Genomic DNA, 23090 nt, shown 5'->3' on the forward strand with positions numbered 1-23090 from the left:
GGTTAAACATGGACATGTGAATAAGGCCCATCACTTCCTTGCTTTCCCCACATCCCTCAGTTTTGTGCATGTTACTCCCAGAGTCGCATCTCTACACCTTTTGGACTATGATCAGGCACCCTGCTACTGTGGTAATGATGTATACGTGCACCTTGGAAACTACCAATGAAAACCCAAGTTTTTAGGATCTCGATGGATTGTACAGTCAGCCTGTAAATGACATTAAAGGGAACCTGTCACCAGGTTTGTCATATAGGAGATACAGCCACCACCTCTCAGGTCTCATATACAGCATTCTATAATGCTGTATATTTGCTTCCATCTCGACCTCCAAGACAAGAAAAAGAGCTTTTATTATACTCACCTGTGGGGTGCTCTGGTCTGAAGGGTGTTACTGGTCTTGGTCCGGTGCCTTCTTTTTTTCTTGGAATGCAGTCCTCCTTCTTGCTTCGTGTGCATGACGCATCCCTACATCATCCACGCCGTCTCACTCCTGCGCAGGCGTACTTCTCTGTCCTGACTAGGTATGAGTGAAGTACTGCAGTGCGCATGTGGCAGTTTTCTTTGACCTTTTGCTGCACTTGCGCACTGCAGTACTTTGCTCTGCCCTCGTCAGGACAGACAAGTACACCTGCACAGGTGATTATAATAAAAACTCTTTTTCTTGCCTTGCAGGTTGGGATGGGGCAGCATCTAAAATGCTTTACCTAAGGTCTGAAAGGTGGTGGCTGTATCTCATATCTGTCGAACCTGGGTGACAGGAGCCCTTAAAAAATCATGCTATTTCCTAATTGCAAATAGCACGTAATTGAGATCTTGTTTCCTTTTCCAGTTCTAGAACCGTTTTTCTGAATGACGATGTTCTATAACATTATATTTGAATAAATCTGTTAACATTGAATCATTTTAGCACATCATAATAGACACACAACCCAAAAGTCCCAACTAATCATATTTATATTTATTCATAAAGAAAACCGCCAGCTAGTGATTCAATAAAGTGTTAGATTTGTAATTTAACAGTTACAATATCATAAAATGATATTAGGAAATTTGATTAGCAGGAATTTATTGGCTTATAGACAGGTTTACATATAAAAGATCATAGCACTGAAGTGTGGAACACCCCCACACATACACCCCAAGTACCATCAGACCCAATGCAGGTACATCCAAAATAACACCACAAGAATGTTAGTATATGCTACCCTATATCCCTTCAATAACTCACGCATAACTTTCTCCTAATTAGACCTAAAAAGCCCCCCAATAGAATATTAACTGAATTAATGATATGCTAAAACAATCTACATTCACCATTTGTCCATATGAAAAATATATAAACATTTGCAAATTTAGTCCTTTTCATACTGCTATTGCACCTATGTTGAGGAAAATCTTCCATTGTATGTAGTGGTATAAAGAGCCCAACACTTGGTTTATGCTATATTTGTGGTTGCCAGGAGCTTTTGATGCAGGTTGTGCTTTTCTGACAGGTCATCTATTAATGGGTTTCCAGGTTCCAAAACCTCTTCCTTCTGAGGGCTGCTTCAGTCAGAAAAGAACCAATCCATAGCACTGCGGCGATTGCACCAGTCTCATGTCATTGTGGCTTCTCATATCTGAAACATGCCAGGTCACTATAGATTTATTTTTTTCTGGGCATTACTTACATTATAAACTGTAGCACCATAAGCTCTACAGTCATTTCACATACTGGTCCCCATTTATCAATAATGACATAATCTGTGCCAAGTACTGACTTCAACTCTGCCACTTTAATAAAGGATGAACCGTAATGATAAATTTGGCATGACTTACACCAGATCAACTTTTTAAGCATGGCAGTACACGTCCCAATATTAGATAAGAGCATGTTAATTGGTCTGCAGCTCTTTTCTAAAATTGGGAAGTGTACCAGTTTGTCAAATATCACACGTTAATGTCGAATTTTGCACAAATTGCAACTTTTTATCCTTGGTAAAAATGGTTCCAACATAAATATTTGTTCCACATTTTTTTTTTCCAGTATAAATACGTGACTTTTTTGTGACTTTTATGGAGAAATGTAAATCATTAATATGTGCTAACCTTTTAGTTAATGCCATTTAAAAAAATAAATAAATTGGGCGTAGATACTAAAAATGGTGTAATAAATAGTGTAAAACACCGATAAATTTGGCTTAGGCAGTGAAGACGATGAACTGTCACAATCTGGAAAAGTACGTTAATGTCCACTTTAAGCTCTCTGCAAGCAAATCATAAAAAACACAGACTCCTGCGCACACTGGAAAACACAATAGCACTTCATATTTTATGCTTGCATTTTTTCCTGTTCTGTAGAGAAGTCTGTGGAGAAAGATGCCAGAAAAAGCCACACTTAAACCCTTAAAGCACTCTCATTAAGTTTTTGTATTCATAAACTGTGTGTATATGTGTATGTTATGTAGAGTGGGAGTCCAGTGGGTGTCCAGTGCCGGTCTTCTCTTCTCAGTGTACTGCTTTCTTTGGTGTCCAGTGCCGGTCTTCTCCTCTTCTCAGTGTACTACTTTCTTTGGTGTCCAGTGCCGGTCTTCTCCTCTTCTCAGTGTACTACTTTCTTTGGTGTCCAGTGCCGGTCTTCTCCTCTTCTCAGTGACATCACTGCTCAGCAGACTCTCCAGAATACACTGCGCCCTGTGTGACCCGGAAGTATCTTTTACAATATAAGTCTACTGAACGAGCCTCCATAGGCTTACAATGTAAAAGAGATCTCCAGGCTCACACACAGAGTGATCTGGCTAGTCACAATTGCAGTGCCAGTGACGTCACTGAGAAGCTGAGAAGAACGGGTCTGTGAATGTAGAATATCTGGAACTTTATTATAGGAATGTATCCTAATGCCTACACGCCATATACACAGCTTATTTTTCTACGCAGAATTGAATGCTGAAAAGCTGCGTACTACAGTAGCAGTATTTCCCAAAATCTTATCCACACGCTGCTGACAAAATCCACAGTAGAATAGTTGACCGGAATTGCAAATATGGAGTCTACAGCATGTCGATGAATGTGGCACATATTATGCCCATGGAAATGCTGTGTTTTTAACCACTGCCTATTTTGCTGCTGGCAGTCCACAGTTTCTGTGGAAACGTGCCCTTCTGTTAAAGTTCTTTCACACAAGAATACATGTGGATGGTCTGTTCTGAAAGAAAATCGGGGTAAAAGGTGCGATAGTATGAGAGCGGCCTTGAGAGCTAATAGGACATTAATCAGCACAGCATTCAGGACCTAAGAACATGAGGAGAAAAGGCAGACATTAGGCAGCTTCACTGTGGTGGAATTGGGCTAGAACCATCCAAGCCTACAGAAGTAATTTAGACAGGAGTTTGACATTTCTGAATCATTTTTTACTATTATTTTGGAACCGTTTTTTTGCATGCAGTGTCCATTGTTGCTTTTACTCTTGACTAACAGAGAATGGCTCATCTATTTCTTCGGGACTAAATGTTTTCATTTTAAAGTCGACTTTTATCCATTTATTGAAATATATTTGAGATCCATTAGCATTTTCAACCACAAACTTCTCAATTTTGATGAAAGGAATGTCGGGGAACATGAGGTAGGTACCCGAGATCCCCCAGTCCTCCCCACAATTGGGATTCTTGCAGTAGATTTTGTGCGTTTTCCGGATTCCATCAAACGCTTTTGGACTTGAATGTGGCTTTGTAATATACCGATCTTTAAAGTCTTTATCGATCACTGTGTGATGTGCAACCTGTTGTGGAAGAAGACGATACACTGCTGATAAATGGTAATTCAGAATCAAGGCCTACATTATAACTTGAAAGAAATGGGGACACAATGGAAGAATCAGTAATTGACATAAAACAAAGATATTTTCTTTTTTTTTTTAGATAATGTTGCTCCTCTAGATCAAAAGGAACATTAAAATTGTAGCAGAAAAATATTTTCTTATATTGTTTTTTTCCTATTCCCATTTAAAGAAATGCTAAATATAGAAATAAATGAAACAAGAAATACAGGTGTAGTTATCCTCACTATTTATCAGACTGAAGGTGGATCTCCTAATGATTTGTTCTATCTCCAACTGGTGAATAGAACTACATGAAATAACTGCCAATCAGATAGACTTTATGCCTCAAACTCCGCCAAATGTCTGGATGTCTCCAGCAAAATCAGGAGTGTAATCATTCAGAAATATTTTAATGGAAGAATACAGGTAAATCACTTGATTACTAGGTCTTTTCTTTCACAGAAACCTCGGCACTCCAGCTCTTTCCATCAATTGTATTTGGTGTTGCAGTTCAGCCTCACTCTAAGGGTTCATTTCCACTGGCGAGGAAAATGGACGAGTGCAATCCGATAAAAAATCGGATTGCACTCGGACCAATGTTATTCAATAGGTGTCTTTTCATTTGCAATTTTTTTCTCGGCCGAAATCGGACTGAGAAAAAAAATCGCAGCCTGCTGCGATTTGCTGCGAGTCTCGGACGAGACTCGCCAATGCAAGTCAATGGGTGCGAGAAAAAAATCGTACAGCACTCGCACCATGCGAGTTCTGTCCGATTTTTACGCACCGGTGTCCTTTGAAAAGCCGGCAATTCAGCGCGGTGTACAGTAAAATCACACTGACAGGTTAGAATAGACTAGATATATACACATAGAATGTGTGTATATACATATATATATATATGTCAGTGAGACACCTATATATGTATATTTATATTTAATGCAGCGCTAGATAGCATAAAAGCCTCTAATTCAATTGCCGGCTTTTCATTTCTCCTTCACAAACCCGACAGGATATGAGACATGGTTTACATACAGTAAACCATCTCATATCCCCTTTTTTTTTTGCATATTCCACACTACTAATGTTAGTAGTGTGTATGTGCAAAATTTGGCCGCTGTAGCTGCTCAAATAAAGGGTTAAATGGCGGAAAAAATTGGCGTGGGCTCCCGCGCAATTTTCTCCGCCAGAGTGGTAAAGCCAGTGACTGAGGGCAGATATTAATAGCCAGGAGAGGGTCCATGGTTATTGGCCCCCCCGTGGCTAAAAACATCTGCCCCCAGCCACCCCAGAAAAGGCACATCTGGAAGATGCGCCTATTCTGGCACTTGGCCACTCTCTTCCCACTCCCGTGTAGCGGTGGGATATGGGGTAATGAAGGGTTAATGCCACCTTGCTATTGTAAGGTGACATTAAGCCGGATTAATAATGGAGAGGCGTCAATGATGACACCTATCCATTATTAATCCAATTGTTTGAAAGGGTTAAAAAACACACACACACATGATTTAAAAGTATTTTAATGAAATAAACACAGCGGTTGTTTTAATATTTTATTGCTCTCTCAATCCATTTGCTGACCCTCGCTTGGCAAAACAATAAATGCACAAGATACATACCCTCTGTTGAACCGTCACGTCCCACGAAGTAATCCATCTGAAGGGGTTAAAATAATTTACAAGCAGGAGCCCTGCAAAGGCAGCTCTGCTCGTGCTTGTAATTCCCCGGAGAATGAAGGAAATGTAGGTCATTGACCTACATTTCCTTCAGTCGCGGTGATGCGCCCCCTGGTGGATGTCCTCATATGACCTGGAGCGTGGGAAAAAGTTCCCAGGCTGCAGTTCATGAGAACATCCAGCAGGGGCGCATCACCGCGACTCAATGTAAGTATAGATCACTGCTTTCCTTTCAGCACCCGGGGATTACAGGCACGAGCGAGTGGTTTATCGCAGCTCGTGCCTGTAATATTAGTTAACCCCTTCAGATGGATTACCGCGTGGGACGTGATCGGACATCAGAAGGTATGTATATTGTGTGTTTATTATTTTGCCAAGCGAGGGTGTTGCTGATGGATTGAGAGAGCAATAAATTATTAAAACAACCTGTTTGTTTCTTTCATTAAAATACTTTTTAATCATGTGTGCGTGTGTGTTTTTTAACCCTTTCAGACAGTTGGATTAATAATGGATAGGTGTCATAATTGACGCCTCTCCATTATTAATCTGGCTTAATGTCACCTTCCAATAGCAAGGTGGCATTAACCCTTCATTACCCCATATCCCACCGCTACAGGGAGTGGGAAGAGAGTGGTCAAGTGCCAGAATAGGCGCATCTTCCAGATGTGCCTTTTCTGGGGTGGCTGGGGGCAGATGTTTTTAGCCACGGGGGGGCCAATAACCATGGACCCTCTCCTGGCTATTAATATCTGCCCTCAGTCACTGGCTTTACCACTCTGGCGGAGAAAATTGCGCGGGAGCCCACGCCAATTTTTTCCGCCATTTAACCCTTTATTTGAGCAGCTACAGCGCCGAAATTTTGCACATACACACTACTAACATTAGTAGTGTGGAATATGCAAAAAAAATGGGGATATGAGATGGTTTACTGTATGTAAACCATGTCTCATATCCTGTCGGGTTTGTGAAGGAGAAGGAAAAAGCCGGCAATTGAATTAGAGGCTTTTATGCTATCTAGCGCTGCATTAAATATAAATATACATATATAGGTGTCTCACTGACATGTATATATGTATATATACACATTCTATGTGCATATATCTACTCTATTCTAACCTGTCAGTGTGATTTTACTGTACACGGCGCTGAATTGCCGGCTTTTCAAAGGACACTGGTGCGTAAAAATCGGACAGCAATACGGATGTCATACTGATGATGCGATTAAAAATCGCATTGCACTCGCATGACACTCGCATGACAATCGCATACGTTACATCCGTTTTTTCGGTCCAGATTACGGACCGATTTGTCTCTCGCCAGTGGAAATGTACCCTAAATGAGCAGATCTGTGCTGTAATATCAAACACCCCATGGACAAAAGGTAATCATACTTCCGATTAAAAGGCAGATTTACTAAACTAAATGTGCCAGAACTATAGGGCAAGGCAAGTGGGTTTTTTCTCACCAATTAAGCCACATTTATGCGTTTTGGACACATTTTACGACATGCATAAAAAGTGGGCATAGTTGAATGGAAACAGGCAGGGCCTAAATTATGATGTCCTGTACCAAATTTAGCCAAGATTTGGCATTAATTATGGTACAACAGTAGGTAAAATAATAGATGGTGTAAATTAGATTAGACACAGGCACCAAATATTTCAGAATTAACGCTATGGTAAATCTAGTGCATTTTTTGAAAGGCATTTTCCATGAACAAAGTGCTATTTAATCAACAGATCTATAGAGTAGAATGTAATATTAAGAAGTTCCAAGTCAGTGACCTACGAGCTCTTGCAGCTGTTAAAGGGAACCTGTCAGCAGGATTGTGCACAGTAACCTACAGACAGTGTCAGGTCGGCGCCGTTATACTGAATAAAATGATACCTCGGTGATTAAATCCGTCTTGTGGTGGTTGTTTAATCTTTATTTTCAGTTTTGTGTCAATGAGATTCTCATGCCCTAAGGCAAAGTTGGAGGTCTGCATGTGGTGCTCTGATTAGGTATTCATAATGCAGACTGCTGACAGGTCACTGATCCCTCACTGACCCGCCCTCTAGTTTGCATAATGAATACCAGCACATACAGAATAAAAAAAAACGCTTCTGCAGGCAGATATCGGCCGTGACACCTGTGCTGCATCATAATAGTATGGTTACTATGCACTTAATCCCTTTTGCTGATTTAATTGAAGGAGAAAAAAAAAAGTCAATTTAAAAATGGTGCCTGATGCACCTGCGCAGGAGCAACTATCAGTTTGTATAGATATCCGATAGCTGCTGTTGCGCAGGCCGCATCATCTTGCTGGAGAAGAAAGAAAAATTTCCTCCTCCAAGATGGTGACGCCTGCGCAATAGCAGCTATCGGCGATCTCCGAGAGCTGCTACTGCGCAGGCGGCGCCATCTTGTAGTAGGACATTTTTTTTTCTCCTACAGCAAGATAGTGCCGCCTGCGCAACAGCAGCTATCGGATATCTATACAAACCAATAGCCAATGTGAACATGGGTTTATGTGCTGCATGTATACCAACTTAATCCAAGCTCAATTTTTATGTTTTTTTCTTTGTATCTTTGCATTTTGTGCAAGCCGGGGTGTAGCCTTCCTCTCCTGAGCTGGAAATTATGCTTAAAGACTTCCCAGACTGGTGTCCACATGTCGGGACCCGGTCCTTTTGTCTGCCCTTATTCACACACTGAAGTCAACTCTGACACATGGTAAGGTTTTTTAATATTAGACAGCGTAGGACCGTCCCGATCAGAGTCACCATGTCGAGGTGGGATGGCTTTTATGCTATTTTTGATCAAAAACAGTATTAATAAGAACTCTATGTCATTAAAAGCACTTTAGCTTTTTACTTATTTAGTTACAGCAGGGTTTTTGCTCATTTTGTTTCTTGTAGGTTTTGTATGCTTTATGACCAATGTGAACATGCGTATGTGCTGCATGTGTACCAACTTAGGCTACGTTCACATTTGCGGTCAGGCGCCGCAGCGTCGCCGCATGCGTCATGCGCCCCTATATTTAACATGGGGGCGCATGGACATGCGTCGCACTTGCGTTTTGCGCCGCATGCGTCACTGCGGCGCCCGCATCCGGGCGCAGAGGACGCAGCAAGTTGCATTTTTGCTGCGTCCAAAATCAATGAAAAAAAGGACGCATGCGGCGCAAAACGCAGCGTTGTGCATGCGTTTTTGTTTGCGTTGTGCGTTGCGGCGCCGACGCTGCAGCGCACAACGCAAATGTGAACGTAGCCTAAATCCAAGCTCAATTTTTGTGGTTTTTTTTCATAAATCTATGTGGACAGAAAAAAGTTAACGAAAAGACAGAAATTGACCATGTCGGGAAGGGGTTAAAGCCACCCCCATCTGAAATTGGCTGTTGTCCACACAGTGTCTCCAATTTGTCAAGACTGGATATTTTCATGAATGTCTTGATGTCCTGGACTCAGGTGCTCCCGATTCATGCAGAGAAGCATGCCCCTTAATGAATCAGGGGCATCTGAGAAGTTGCATGCACCTCAACACAAATTTTATGCCAGTCTGGAACTAGAGTAAGATTTCTGGTGTAAGGCTGGTTTCACATTTGCATTTAAAAACGCGTTTAAAACGCAAACGCAGGTGTTGAAAAAACGAATGTAAACGCGTGCAAACGCTGCGTTTTTTAGACGCATGCATTTTTCTCATGCGGTAAAAAAACGCGGCGTTTTGACGCGTTTACATGCGTTTTTTTCCTGCGTTTGCGTTTTTGAAACGCATGCTGAGAAGTGTGTGACAGCTGCCAATCATCAAAATCATCTAGAAAACCCAATATAAATAGAAAAAGCTATATTTACTTCAGCGCGATATATGTGAAAAGCCAGTAATTCAATTGTCGGCTTTTCATTTCTCCTGCCTAAAAACCCGACATGATATGAGACAAGGTTTACATACAGTAAACCATGTCATATCCCCCTTTTTTTTTGCATATTCCACACTACTAATGTTAGTAGTGTGTATGTGCAAAATTTCGGCGCTGTAGCTATTAAATTTAAGGGTTAAATCGCAGAAAAAATAGGCGTGGGCTCCCACGCAATTTTCTCCGCCAGGGTGATAAAGCCAGTGACTGAGGGCAGATATTAATAGCCTAGAGAGGGTCCATGGTTATTGGCCCCCCCTGGCTAAACATCTGCCCCCAGCCACCCCAGAAAAGGCACATCTGGAAGATGCGCCTATTCTGGCACTTGGCCACTCTCTTCCCACTCCCGTGTAGCGGTGGGATATGGGGTAATGAAGGGTTAATGTCACCTTGCTATTGTAAGGTGACATTAAGCCAGATTAATAATGGAGAGGCGTCAATTATGACACCTATCCATTATTAATCCAATTGTATGAAATGGTTAAAAAAACACACACACAATATTGCAAAGTATTTTAATGAAATAAACACACAGGTTGTTGTAATATTTTATTGCTCTCTCAATCCACCTGAAGACCCTCGATCTGTAACAAATTAAAAATAATAAACCAACAATATACATACCTTCCGTAGATCTGTGACGTCCCACGATGTAAATCCCTCTGAAGGGGTTAAAATATTTTACAGGCAGGAGCTGTGCTATAATGCAGCTGTGCTCGTGCCTGTAAACCCCGGGGAATGAAGGTAATGTAGGTCAATGACCTATAGTTACCTTCAGTCGCGGTGATGCGCCCTCTGCTGGATGTCCTCATGAATTGCAGCCTGGGAACTTTTTCCCACGCTCGACGTCATATGAGGACATCCAGCAGAGGGCGCATCACCGCGACTGAAGGTAACTATAGGTCATCGACCTACATTACCTTCATTCCCCGGGGTTTACAGGCACGAGCACAGCTGCATTATAGCAGAGCTCCTGCCTGTAAAATATTTTAACCCCTTCAGATGGATTTACATCATGGGACGTCACAGATCTACGGAAGGTATGTATATTGTTGGTTTATTATTTTTAATTTGTTACAGAACGATGGTCTTCGGGTGGATTGAGAGAGCAATAAAATATTACAACAACCTGTGTGTTTATTTCATTAAAATACTTTGCAATATTGTGTGTGTGTTTTTTTTAACCATTTCATACAATTGGATTAATAATGGATAGGTGTCATAATTGACGCCTCTCCATTATTAATCTGGCTTAATGTCACCTTACAATAGCAAGGTGACATTAACCCTTCATTACCCCATATCCCACCGCTACACGGGAGTGGGAAGAGAGTGGCCAAGTGCCAGAATAGGCGCATCTTCCAGATGTGCCTTTTCTGGGGTGGCTGGGGGCAGATGTTTGTAGCCAGGGGGGCCAATAACCATGGACCCTCTCTAGGCTATTAATATCTGCCCTCAGTCACTGGCTTTACCACTCTGGCGGAGAAAATTGCGCGGGAGCCAATTTTTTCCGCAATTTAACCCTTAAAATTAATAGCTACAGCGCAGAAATTTTGCACATACACACTACTAACAGTAGTGTGGAATACACAAAAAAAAGGTGGATATGACATGGTTTACTGTATGTAAACCATGTCTCATATCATGTCGGGTTTAGGCAGGAGAAATGAAAAGCCGGCAATTGAATTACCGGCTTTAGGGTTAGGGGTAGGGTTAGGGTTTGGATCCCTTTATCACCTTGATGGTGGGGGGTGGCTTATCAGTGTGTAGTCTTGTTTTTTTCTATAAAAACGCATGCGTTTTTAACACAAACAAACGCATGTGCTTAAAAACGCATGCGTTTACATAGACAGCAATACGTTTTTTTGCGGCAAAAAACGCCTCTAGAAATTACTACATGTTGCATTTCTGCAACAAAACGCAAGCATGAAAAAAACGCATGCGTTGTCAAACGCGGCAAAATGCATGCAAAAAAACCGCATGCGTTTTTAATGTTAAACATAGGAAAAAAAAACACATGCGTTTTTTTCAGTACAAACGCTGCAGATCAAAACGCAAGTGTGAAACCAGCCTAAGGAACGTCACACCTCCAGTTAGATTAGATGAGCTGTGGCTTCAGGCCCCCCACCCCGCCAATTTTGGCGGACCTGGGAGAAACTGGAAAAGCCACAAGTAGATACCGTAAATGTTTGCGGAACACTCTTGTTTTTAGATCTATGTTCAGAAATCACATTCACTTACTTGTATAACTCGAATGTCATCTGTATTACACCCAAACATTTTGCACTTTGCACAAAGCAGCCGTTTATTTTCTTCACTGAGTTCTCTCGGCTTTAAGCTCCTTATCAAATCGCGCTGTTTCTTATCTTCTCTTTGGAATCGGAGACTCTGATGAACAAATAATACTTAGTCAGAATTATATATTATATATATATTTGCATAATCTGTTCCATTATGTATGTGCTGAGTGCACTGGTCAGACTTCTGCAAGTACGCTATATGTGATACATACACATCACACCCTGAATACACTGCTCAATGGACATATGCAACACACTCCATTCCAATATGTTATACTGCTCATATACCAACTGCTCCAAAAGTGGAGCCAAATATTGATTACTGTCAATTCTCATCTATGATATGGTCACAATTTCCAGCCCAACCAAGATCATGCTGTTCAGGTACTGAAATGTGTCAGATCGGGCCTTGTGGTCATTATACAGACTTTAAATTATGGCCAAAATATGGACATTGGAAACTTAACTTCTGGTGAAGTGCTAACTGCAAGAAGTGTTAGGCTGTGTTCACACTGTGTTCTAGTGTTTTTTTTTCTGTAAATGAGATAGCTAAAATCTGGCTCTGATTTTTTCCTTGCAAATTTGAAGCAGTTTCAAATCTGAAACATGTAAATTCTTCCAATGTGTTTGCAGCCAGGGCCGTATTTGCCACTAGGCACTTGAGGGCACGTGCCTAGGGCGGGGACAATGCAGGGGGCGGCACCTGAGCAAGGTTTTTTTTTTTTTTCACCTCCCGACCTACCGCCCCCCACGCCCCCCCCCTCCAGGCGCCTGCCCACCTCCCACCCACCCTCCTTGAAGACGATACTCACCCTGCTCCAGCGATGCCTGGTCTCGGCATCTGCAGTTCGTCCTGAATGAGCGGTCATGTGGTACCGCTCATTAAGATCATGAATATGCGCATATTCATGACCTTAATGAGCGGTATCACATGACCGCTCACGCAGGAAGAAGGCGCTGCGCCAGGAGACGGGACAGAGCCAGAGGGATGTCAGCGCGGCCGCGCGGTGTGCGACAGGTGAGTATGAGGGACGGGGGGATGAAGGAGGACGGTAAGCGGCACCATGCAAGGCGGGGGGGGGGGTTGGCGAGATGAGCCATGCATACAGGGGGGGAAATATGAGCCATGCATACAGGGGGGGTGGCAATATGAGCCATGCATACAGGAGGGGGAATGTGAGCCATGCACACGGGGGGGGGATGTGAGCCATGCATACAGGGGGGGAGAATATGATCCATGCATACAGGAGGGGGAATATGAGCCAAGCATGCTGCGGGGGGAATATGAGCCATGCATACAGGGAGGGGGGAATGAGCCATGCACACGGGGGGGGAATATGAGCCATTCATACAGGGGGGGGGATATGAGCCATTCATATGGGGGGGAGATATGAGCCATTGCATACAGGAGGGGAATATGAGCCATGCATACGGGGGGGGGGGGGGGGGGAATATGAGCCATGCATACGGGGGGGGGGGGGAATATGAGCCATGCATATGGGGGGGGGGGAATATGAGCCATGCACACTGGGGGAATATGAGCCATGCATACGGGGGGGGGGGGGGAATATGAGCCATGCATACGGGGGGGGGGGGGAAATATGAGCCATGCATACAGGGGGGAATATGAGCCATGCATACAGGGGGGAATATGAGCCATGCATACGGGGGAGAATATGAGCCATGCATACGGGGGGGGGGGAATGATCCATGCATACGGGGGGGGGGGAATATGAGCCATGCATACTGGGGGGGGGGGAATATGAGCCATGCATACAGGGGGGGGGAATATGAGCCATGCATACAGGAGGGAATATGAGCCATGCATACGGGGGGGGGAATACGAGCCATGCATACAGGAGGGGGGAATATGAGCCATGCATACAGGAGGGGGAATATGAGCCATGCATACAGGAGGGGGGAATATGAGCCATGCATACAGGAGGGGGGAATATGAGCCATGCATACAGGGGGGAATATGAGCCATGCATGAAGGGGGGGGGGAATATGAGCCATGCATACAGGAGGGAATATGAACCATGCATACAGGAGGGAATATGAGCCATGCATACGGGGGGGGGGGGGGATACGAGCCATGCATACAGGAGGGGGGAATATGAGCCATGCATACGGGGGGGGGGGGGGGAATACGAGCCATGCATACAGGAGGGGGGAATATGAGCCATGCATACAGGAGGGGGAATATGAGCCATGCATACAGGGGGGAATATGAGCCATGCATACAGGGGGGGGAATATGAGCCATGCATACAGGAGGGAATATGAACCATGCATACAGGAGGGAATATGAGCCATGCATACAGGAGGGGGGAAAATGAGCCATGCATACGGGGGGGAGGGGGAATTATGCATACGGGGGGGAATATGATCCATGCATACGGGGGGGGGGGGATATGAGCCATACATACGGGGGGGGGAATATGAGCCATGCATACGGGATGGGGGGGGGGGAATATGAGCCATGCATACAGGGGGGGGAATATGAGCCATGCATACGGGGGGGGAATACGAGCCATGCATACAGGAAGGGGGAATATGAGCCATGCATACAGGAGGGGGAATATGAGCCATGCATACAGGGGGGAATATGAGCCATGCATGCAGGGGGGGAATATGAGCCATGCATACGGGGGAGAATATGAGCCATGCATACGGGGGGGGGGGGGGAATGATCCATGCACACGGGGGGGGGGGATATGAGCCATGCATACGGGGGGGGAATATGAGCCATGCATACTGGGGGGGGGGAATATGAGCCATGCATACAGGGGGGGGAATATGAGCCATGCATACAGGAGGGAATATGAGCCATGCATACGGGGGGGGGGGGAATACGAGCCATGCATACAGGAGGGGGGAATATGAGCCATGCATACAGGAGGGGGGAATATGAGCCATGCATACAGGAGGGGGAATATGAGCCATGCATACAGGAGGGGGGAATATGAGCCATGCATACAGGGGGGAATATGAGCCATGCATGAAGGGGGGGGAATATGAGCCATGCATACAGGAGGGAATATGAACCATGCATACAGGAGGGAATATGAGCCATGCATACGGGGGGGGGGGGATACGAGCCATGCATACAGGAGGGGGGAATATGAGCCATGCATACGGGGGGGGGGAATACGAGCCATGCATACAGGAGGGGGGGATATGAGCCATGCATACAGGAGGGGGAATATGAGCCATGCATACAGGGGGGAATATGAGCCATGCATACAGGAGGGAATATGAGCCATGCATACGGGGGGGGGGGGGAATACGAGCCATGCATACAGGAGGGGGGAATATGAGCCATGCATACAGGAGGGGGAATATGAGCCATGCATACAGGAGGGGGGAATATGAGCCATGCATACGGGGGGGGGGGATACGAGCCATGCATACAGGAGGGGGGAATATGAGCCATGCATACAGGGGGGGGGAATACGAGCCATGCATACAGGAGGGGGGGATATGAGCCATGCATACAGGAGGGGGAATATGAGCCATGCATACAGGGGGGAATATGAGCCATGCATGAAGGGGGGGGGGAATATGAGCCATGCATACAGGAGGGAATATGAACCATGCATACAGGAGGGAATATGAGCCATGCATACGGGGGGGGAATACGAGCCATGCATACAGGAGGGGGGAATATGAGCCATGCATACGGGGGGGGGGAATACGAGCCATGCATACAGGAGGGGGGAATATGAGCCATGCATACAGGAGGGGGAATATGAGCCATGCATACAGGGGGGAATATGAGCCATGCATGAAGGGGGGGGGATATGAGCCATGCATACAGGAGGGAATATGAACCATGCATACAGGAGGGAATATGAGCCATGCATACGGGGGGGGGGGGAATATGAGCCATGCATACAGGGGGGAATATGAGCCATGCATACAGGAGGGGGGAATATGAGCCACGCATACAGGGGGGGGAATATGAGCCATGCATACAGGGGGGAATATGAGCCATGCATACAGGAGGGAATATGAGCCATGCATATGGGGGGGGGGGGGAATATGAGCCATGCATACAGGAGGGGGGAATATGAGCCATGCATACAGGAGGGGGGAATATGAGCCATGCATACAGGGGGGAATATGAGCCATGCATACAGGAGGGGGAATATGAGCCATGCATACAGGAGGGGGAATATGAGCCATGCATACAGGTGGGAATATGAGCCATGCATACAGGAGGGGGAATATGAGCCATGCATACAGTAGGGGGGATATGAGCCATGCATACAGGAGGGGGGGTCATTATACAGTATTGAGCATCATGTGGGATCATTATACAGTATGGAATGGAGAACTGTGTGTGGCCATTATACAGTATGGAGCATCATGTGTGGCCGTTATACAGTATGGAGCATCATGTGTGGCCAATGGCCATTATGCAGTATGGAGCATCATGTGTGGCCGTTATACAGTATGGAGCATCATGTGTGGCCATTATACAGTATTGAGCATCATGTGGGATCATTATACAGTATGGAGAACTGTGTGTGGCTGTTATACAGTATGGAGCATCATGTGTGGTGGCCATTATACAGTATTGAGCATCATGTGTGGCCATTATACAGTATGGAGCACTATGTGTGGCCACTATACAGTATGGAGCACTATGTGGCCATTATACAGTATGGAGCACTGTGTGGCCATTATACATTATGGAGAATCATGTGTGGCCATTATACACTATGGACCATCATGTGTGGCCATTGTACAGTATTGAGCATCATGTGTGGCCATTATACAGTATGGAGCATCATGTGTGGCCATTATACAGTATGGAGCATCATGTGTGGTGGCCGTTATACAGTATTGAGCATCATGTGTGGCCATTATACAGTATGGAGCACTGTGTGGCCATATTTTTTTGTTTATAATTATTGTATATAAAACAGTGTGATCAGCAGTGCTAAATGGCTGTGGTTAGGACGTGGATATGGGTGTGACTAGTTGTGAAATGGGTGTGGTCAGAGGCGTGGCCTAAAATTTGCCGCGGCGCACTACGCGCGCCGCAAACTTTATACCTCCTTCCCTTCTTCAAAAGTTGGGAGGTATGGTACCGCATTTGCCAGATCACAGCAAGTGCCACAAATCCCATGGGGAATGAATGAGGCTGAATGCAGTGTTGCCATAAGTGATCCGCTACCCGGCAGATGCAGAAAAACTGCCATATCTGCTGCAAAAGGCTACTTTCACATCAGCGATTCTTGCCAAAGTCACTGCCGATAGTGTCATACTCACCAAAGGGGGAGGCAGCACTAAAAGTGCCTAGGGCAGCAGAAACTCTAAATACGGCCCTGTTTGCAGTGTTTTTCACTCATTTTAGTGAATGGGAAAAAAATGCACCAAAACCGCGAGTATTAGACGCACCATAGTTCCTGCTAACACATCAGTATTTGCAGAAGATTTTTATGTGCACATATCCTTAGAGGACCATTTTTTACACTTCTAACTGGACTAGGAGGCGGGCTGCTTATCAATGCTGGGGGTGTGGTTGGACTAGGAGGCGGGCTGCTAATCAATGCTGTGGGTGTGGTTGGACTTGGAGGCGGGCTGCTAATCAATGCTGCGGGTGTGGTTGGACTAGGAAGCGGGCTGCTAATCAATGCTGGGGGTGTGGTTGGACTAGGAGGCGGGCTGCTAATCAATGCTGGGGGTGTGGTTAGACTAGGAGGCGGGCTGCTAATCAATGCTGGGGGTGTGGTTGGACTAGGAGGTAGGCTGCTAATCAATGCTGTGGGTGTGGTTGGACTTGGAGGCGGGCTGCTAATCAATGCTGCGGGTGTGGTTGGACTAGGAGGTGGGCTGCTAATCAATGCTGGGGGTGTGGTTGGACTAGGAGGTGGGCTGCTAATCAATGCTGGGGGTGTGGTTGGACTAGGAAGCGGGCTGCTAATCAATGCTGGGGGTGTGGTTGGACTAGGAGGCGGGCTGCTAATCAATGCTGGGGGTGTGGTTAGACTAGGAGGCGGGCTGCTAATCAATGCTGGGGGTGTGGTTGGACTAGGAGGCGGGCTGCTAATCAATGCTGGGGGTGTGGTTGGACTAGGAGGCGGGCTGCTAATCAATGCTGGGGGTGTGGTTGGACTAGGAGGCAGGTTGCTAATCAATGCTGGGGTGTGGTTGGACTAGGAGGCAGGCTGCTAATCAATGCTGGGGGTGTGGTTGGACTAGGAGGCGGGCTGCTAATCAATGCTGGGGGAGTGGTTGGACTAGGAGGCGGGCTGCTAATCAATGCTGGGGGTGTGGTTAGACTAGGAGGCAGGCTGCTAATCAATGCTGGGGGTGTGGTTGGACTAGGAGGCTGGTTGTCCTGTAGTGATAATCTCTTGCTGATAAAACACTGTTTTAACTGAAACAGCAAAGCACAGCCTAGTAAGTGACACATCAATGGAATCAAGCTCTTTTCGACTTCATCAAAGTGCTCGCAGATTACGTAGCAAAAATCTCCTGACAAATTCCTTTTTGCAGTTCCAGAAATATGGTCCTTTTTTTATTAAGTGTGGTTGATTTGTTAAATTTTACGGTATTTAAAACGGGGGCATTGCTCAGAGGATTCCTTTGGGTCATGTCTGTAAGCTGCACTGCATAATCACCCCTGTTGTGAATTTACCTTTTGGCTCCCTCTAGTGGCTACTAGTGTTTTTACTCTAGGTATGTCTATCATCCCTTGTATGCTCACCTGGGTCGTTAGGTCAGGGGTGTTGCTATATTAGCTCCCTGGACCTTCAGTTCAATGCCTGGCAACGTTGATATCAGAGCTAATCTGTAGTGCTCTTGTCTACTGATCCTGGTTCCTGCTTGATTAAGCTAAGTCTGCTTTCTTGCTTTTTGCTATTGTTTTTGTTTTGCATTTTTGTCCAGCTTGTACATAATCTGTATCCTATCCTTGCTGGAAGCTCTAGGGAGGCTGGAGTTCTCCCCCCGGGCCGTTAGACGGTTCGGGGGTTCTTGAATCTCCAGTGTGGATTTGTGTTAGGGTTTTTGTTGACCATATAAGTTATCTTACTACATTCTGCTATTAGTGAGTGGGCCTCTCTTTGCTAAACCTAGTTCATCTCTGTGTTTGTCATTTCCTCTTACCTCACCGTTATTATTTGTGGGGGGCTTGTATCCAACTTTTGGGGTCTATTCTCTGGAGGCAAGAGAGGTCTTTGTTTTCCTCTTCTAGGGGTAGTTAGTCCTCCGGCTGGCGCGAGACATCTAGCGACCAACGTAGGCATGTTCCCCGGCTACTTCTAGTGTTGGCGTTAGGAGTAGATATATGGTCAACCCAGTTACCACTGCCCTATGAGCTGGATTTTTGTACTTCGCAGACTTGCTGATATCTCTGAGACCCTCGCCATTGGGGTCATAACAGTTTGCCAGGCCAGTATTAAATGTTAAATGCATTGCAGAAGCGGGATTATAAGAAAGAAAGTTCTGAGTTTTTTTTTCTCTCTCTCATTTTTTTTTCTTTTCCCCTTTACCTCTGAGTGGCTTGTGATTGCTGCAGACATGAATGTCCAGACCTTGATTACAAGTGTGGACCAGCTTGCTGCTCGTGTGCAGGGCATACAAGATTATGTTACCAGAAATCCTATGTCAGAACCTAAGATACCGATTCCTGAACTGTTTTCCGGAGACCGATTTAAGTTTAGAAATTTCAGGAATAATTGTAAATTGTTTTTGTCCCTGAGACCCTGTTCCTCTGGAGACTCCGCTCAGCAAGTGAAAATTGTTATTTCTTTTTTACGGGGCGACCCTCAGGATTGGGCTTTCTCGCTGGCGCCAGGAGATCCGGCATTGGCTGATATTGATGCGTTTTTTCTGTCGCTCGGTTTGCTTTATGAGGAACCCAATCTTGAGATTCAGGCAGAAAAAGCCTTGCTGGCTATGTCTCAGGGCCAGGACGAGGCTGAGGTGTATTGCCAAAAATTTCGGAAATGGTCCGTGCTGACCCAGTGGAACGAGTGTGCATTGGCTGCAAATTTTAGAAATGGTCTTTCTGAAGCCATTAAGAATGTGATGGTGGGTTTTCCCATTCCCACAGGTCTGAATGATTCTATGGCCCTGGCTATTCAAATCGACCGGCGGTTGCGGGAGCGCAAAACCGCAAATTCCCTCATGGTGTTGTCTGAACAGGCACCTGAATTAATGCAATGTGATAGAATCCTGACTAGAAATGAGCGGAAAATTCATAGACGCCAGAATGGCTTGTGTTACTACTGTGGTGATTCTACACATGTTATCTCAGCATGCTCTAAACGTCTTACTAAGGTTGTTAGTCCGGTCATCATTGGTAATTTGCAACCTAAATTTATTCTATCTCTAACTTTGATTTGCTCACTGTCATCGTATCCTGTCATGGCGTTTGTGGACTCAGGTGCGGCCCTGAGCCTTATGGATCTGTCATTTGCCAAGCGCTGCGGATTTGTTCTTGAGCCATTGGAAAATCCTATCCCTCTTAGGGGTATTGATTCTACGCCATTGGCAAAAAATAAACCGCAGTTTTGGACACAGGTTACCATGTGCATGACTCCCGAACATCGGGAGGTAATACGTTTTCTTGTTCTGCATAAAATGCATGAATTGGTTGTTTTGGGTTTGCCATGGTTACAGACCCATAATCCAGTCTTGGACTGGAAGGCTATGTCAGTGTCAAGTTGGGGCTGCCATGGAATTCATGGAGATTCCCTGCCCTTGTCTATTGCTTCTTCTACGCCTTCGGAAGTTCCGGCGTATTTGTCTGATTATCAGGATGTCTTCAGCGAGTCTAAGTCCAGTGCACTGCCTCCTCATAGGGAATGTGACTGTGCAATAGATTTGATCCCTGGCAGTAAGTTTCCTAAGGGGAGACTGTTTAATCTGTCGGTACCTGAACATACCGCGATGCGTTCATATATCAAGGAGTCTCTTGAGAAGGGGCATATCCGTCCTTCTTCTTCCCCTCTTGGTGCGGGATTCTTTTTTGTGGCCAAAAAGGACGGATCTTTGAGGCCTTGTATTGACTATCGGCTTTTAAATAAGATCACTGTCAAATTTCAGTATCCTTTGCCGTTGTTGTCAGATTTGTTTGCCCGGATTAAAGGTGCCAAGTGGTTCACCAAGATAGACCTTCGTGGTGCGTACAACCTTGTGCGCATTAGGCAGGGCGATGAACGGAAAACCGCATTCAATACGCCCGAAAGTCATTTTGAGTACTTGGTGATGCCATTTGGGCTCTCTAATGCACCTTCAGTTTTTCAGTCCTTCATGCATGACATTTTCCGGAAGTATCTGGATAAATTTTTGATTGTTTATCTGGATGATATTCTGTTTTTTTCTGATGATTGGGACTCGCATGTGGAGCAGGTCAGGATGGTTTTTGAGATTTTGCGTGAAAATTCTTTGTTTGTAAAAGGCTCAAAGTGTCTCTTTGGTGTACAGAAGGTTCCCTTTTTGGGGTTCATTTTTTCCCCTTCTGCTGTGGAGATGGATCCAGTCAAGGTCCGAGCTATTCATGATTGGACTCAACCCTCGTCAGTTAAGAGTCTTCAGAAGTTCTTGGGTTTTGCTAACTTCTACCGTCGTTTTATCGCAAATTTCTCTAGCGTTGTTAAACCGCTGACGGATATGACCAAGAAAGGCTCTGATGTAGCTAACTGGGCTCCTGCTGCCGTGGAGGCCTTCCAAGAGTTGAAACGCCGGTTTACTTCGGCGCCTGTTTTGTGCCAGCCTGACGTCTCACTTCCCTTTCAGGTTGAGGTGGATGCTTCGGAGATTGGGGCAGGGGCCGTTTTGTCGCAGAGAGGCCCTGGTTGCTCTACTATGAGACCTTGTGCCTTTTTCTCTAGGAAGTTTTCGCCGGCAGAGCGAAATTATGATGTGGGCAATCGGGAGTTGTTGGCCATGAAGTGGGCATTTGAGGAGTGGCGTCATTGGCTCGAGGGTGCTAAGCATCGTGTGGTGGTCTTGACTGATCACAAAAATTTGATGTATCTGGAGTCTGCTAAACGCCTGAATCCTAGACAGGCCCGCTGGTCATTGTTTTTCTCCCGTTTTGACTTTGTGGTCTCGTATTTACCAGGTTCTAAGAATGTGAAGGCCGATGCTCTGTCTAGGAGCTTTGTGCCTGATGCTCCTGGAGTCGCTGAACCTGAGGGTATTCTTAAGGAAGGAGTTATCTTGTCAGCGATTTCTCCAGATCTGCGACGTGTGTTGCAGAGATTTCAGGCTGGTAGGCCTGACTCTTGTCCACCTGACAGATTGTTTGTGCCTGCTAAATGGACCAGCAGAGTCATTTCCGAAGTTCATTCCTCAGTGTTGGCAGGGCACCCGGGAATTTTTGGCACCAGAGATCTGGTGGCCAGGTCCTTTTGGTGGCCTTCCTTGTCAAGGGATGTGCGGTCATTTGTGCAGTCCTGCGGTACTTGTGCTCGAGCTAAGCCTTGCTGTTCTCGTGCCAGCGGGTTGCTCTTGCCCTTGCCTGTCCCGAAGAGACCTTGGACACACATCTCTATGGATTTCATTTCGGATCTCCCGGTGTCTAAAGGCATGTCTGTCATCTGGGTGATATGTGATCGTTTCTCCAAGATGGTCCATCTGGTTCCTTTGCCTAAGCTGCCTTCCTCTGCTGATCTGGTTCCTGTGTTCTTCCAGAACGTGGTTCGTTTGCACGGCATTCCTGAGAATATTGTGTCGGACAGAGGATCCCAGTTTGTTTCCAGGTTCTGGCGATCCTTTTGTGGTAGGATGGGCATTGATTTGTCGTTTTCGTCCGCTTTTCATCCACAGACTAACGGACAAACGGAGCGAACTAATCAGACTCTGGAGGCGTATTTGAGGTGTTTTGTCTCTTCTGATCAGGATGATTGGGTGACCTTCTTGCCGTTGGCTGAATTTGCCCTTAATAATCGGGCTAGTTCTGCCACCTTGGTTTCGCCATTTTTCTGCAACTTCGGTTTCCATCCTCGTTTTTCCTCGGGACATGTGGAGCCTTCTGACTGTCCTGGAGTGGATTCTGTGGTGGATAGGTTGCAGCGGATCTGGAATCATGTGGTGGACAACTTGAAGTTGTCACAGGAGAAGGCTCAGCGTTTTGACAATCACCGCCGCGGTGTGGGTCCCCGACTTCGTGTTGGGGATTTGGTATGGCTGTCTTCTCGATTTGTTCCTATGAAGGTCTCCTCTCCCAAATTTAAGCCTCGATTCATTGGTCCTTACAAGATATTGGAGATCCTTAATCCTGTGTCCTTTCGCCTGGATCTTCCGGTGTCGTTTGCCATTCACAACGTATTTCATAGGTCCTTGTTGCGGCGGTACGTTGTGCCTGTGGTTCCTTCTGCTGAGCCTCCTGCTCCGGTGTTGGTTGAGGGCGAGTTGGAGTACATGGTGGAGAAGATCTTAGATTCTCGTCTCTCCAGG

At 45.6% G+C, this 23090-nt stretch overlaps 1 protein-coding gene across 1 annotated transcript in view; it reads right to left on the minus strand.

The window, feature by feature from the left end:
- Positions 1–939: 939 nt before the first annotated feature.
- The window catches only part of RIGI (RNA sensor RIG-I), a 148504-nt gene continuing 126353 nt past the window's right edge, over positions 940–23090 (minus strand). Inside the window, exons 19-20 of the mRNA XM_077250090.1 lie at positions 11609–11755; positions 940–3760 (exon numbers count right to left, since the gene is read on the minus strand). Of these exons, the coding sequence (XP_077106205.1) occupies positions 3443–3760; positions 11609–11755 (465 nt within the window). The 3' untranslated portion in view covers positions 940–3442. The remainder of the gene's footprint in view (positions 3761–11608; positions 11756–23090) is intronic.

The sequence above is a fragment of the Ranitomeya variabilis genome, chromosome 1 (genome assembly GCF_051348905.1).
Source record: "Ranitomeya variabilis isolate aRanVar5 chromosome 1, aRanVar5.hap1, whole genome shotgun sequence".
In the NCBI taxonomy this organism is placed as follows: domain Eukaryota; kingdom Metazoa; phylum Chordata; class Amphibia; order Anura; family Dendrobatidae; genus Ranitomeya; species Ranitomeya variabilis.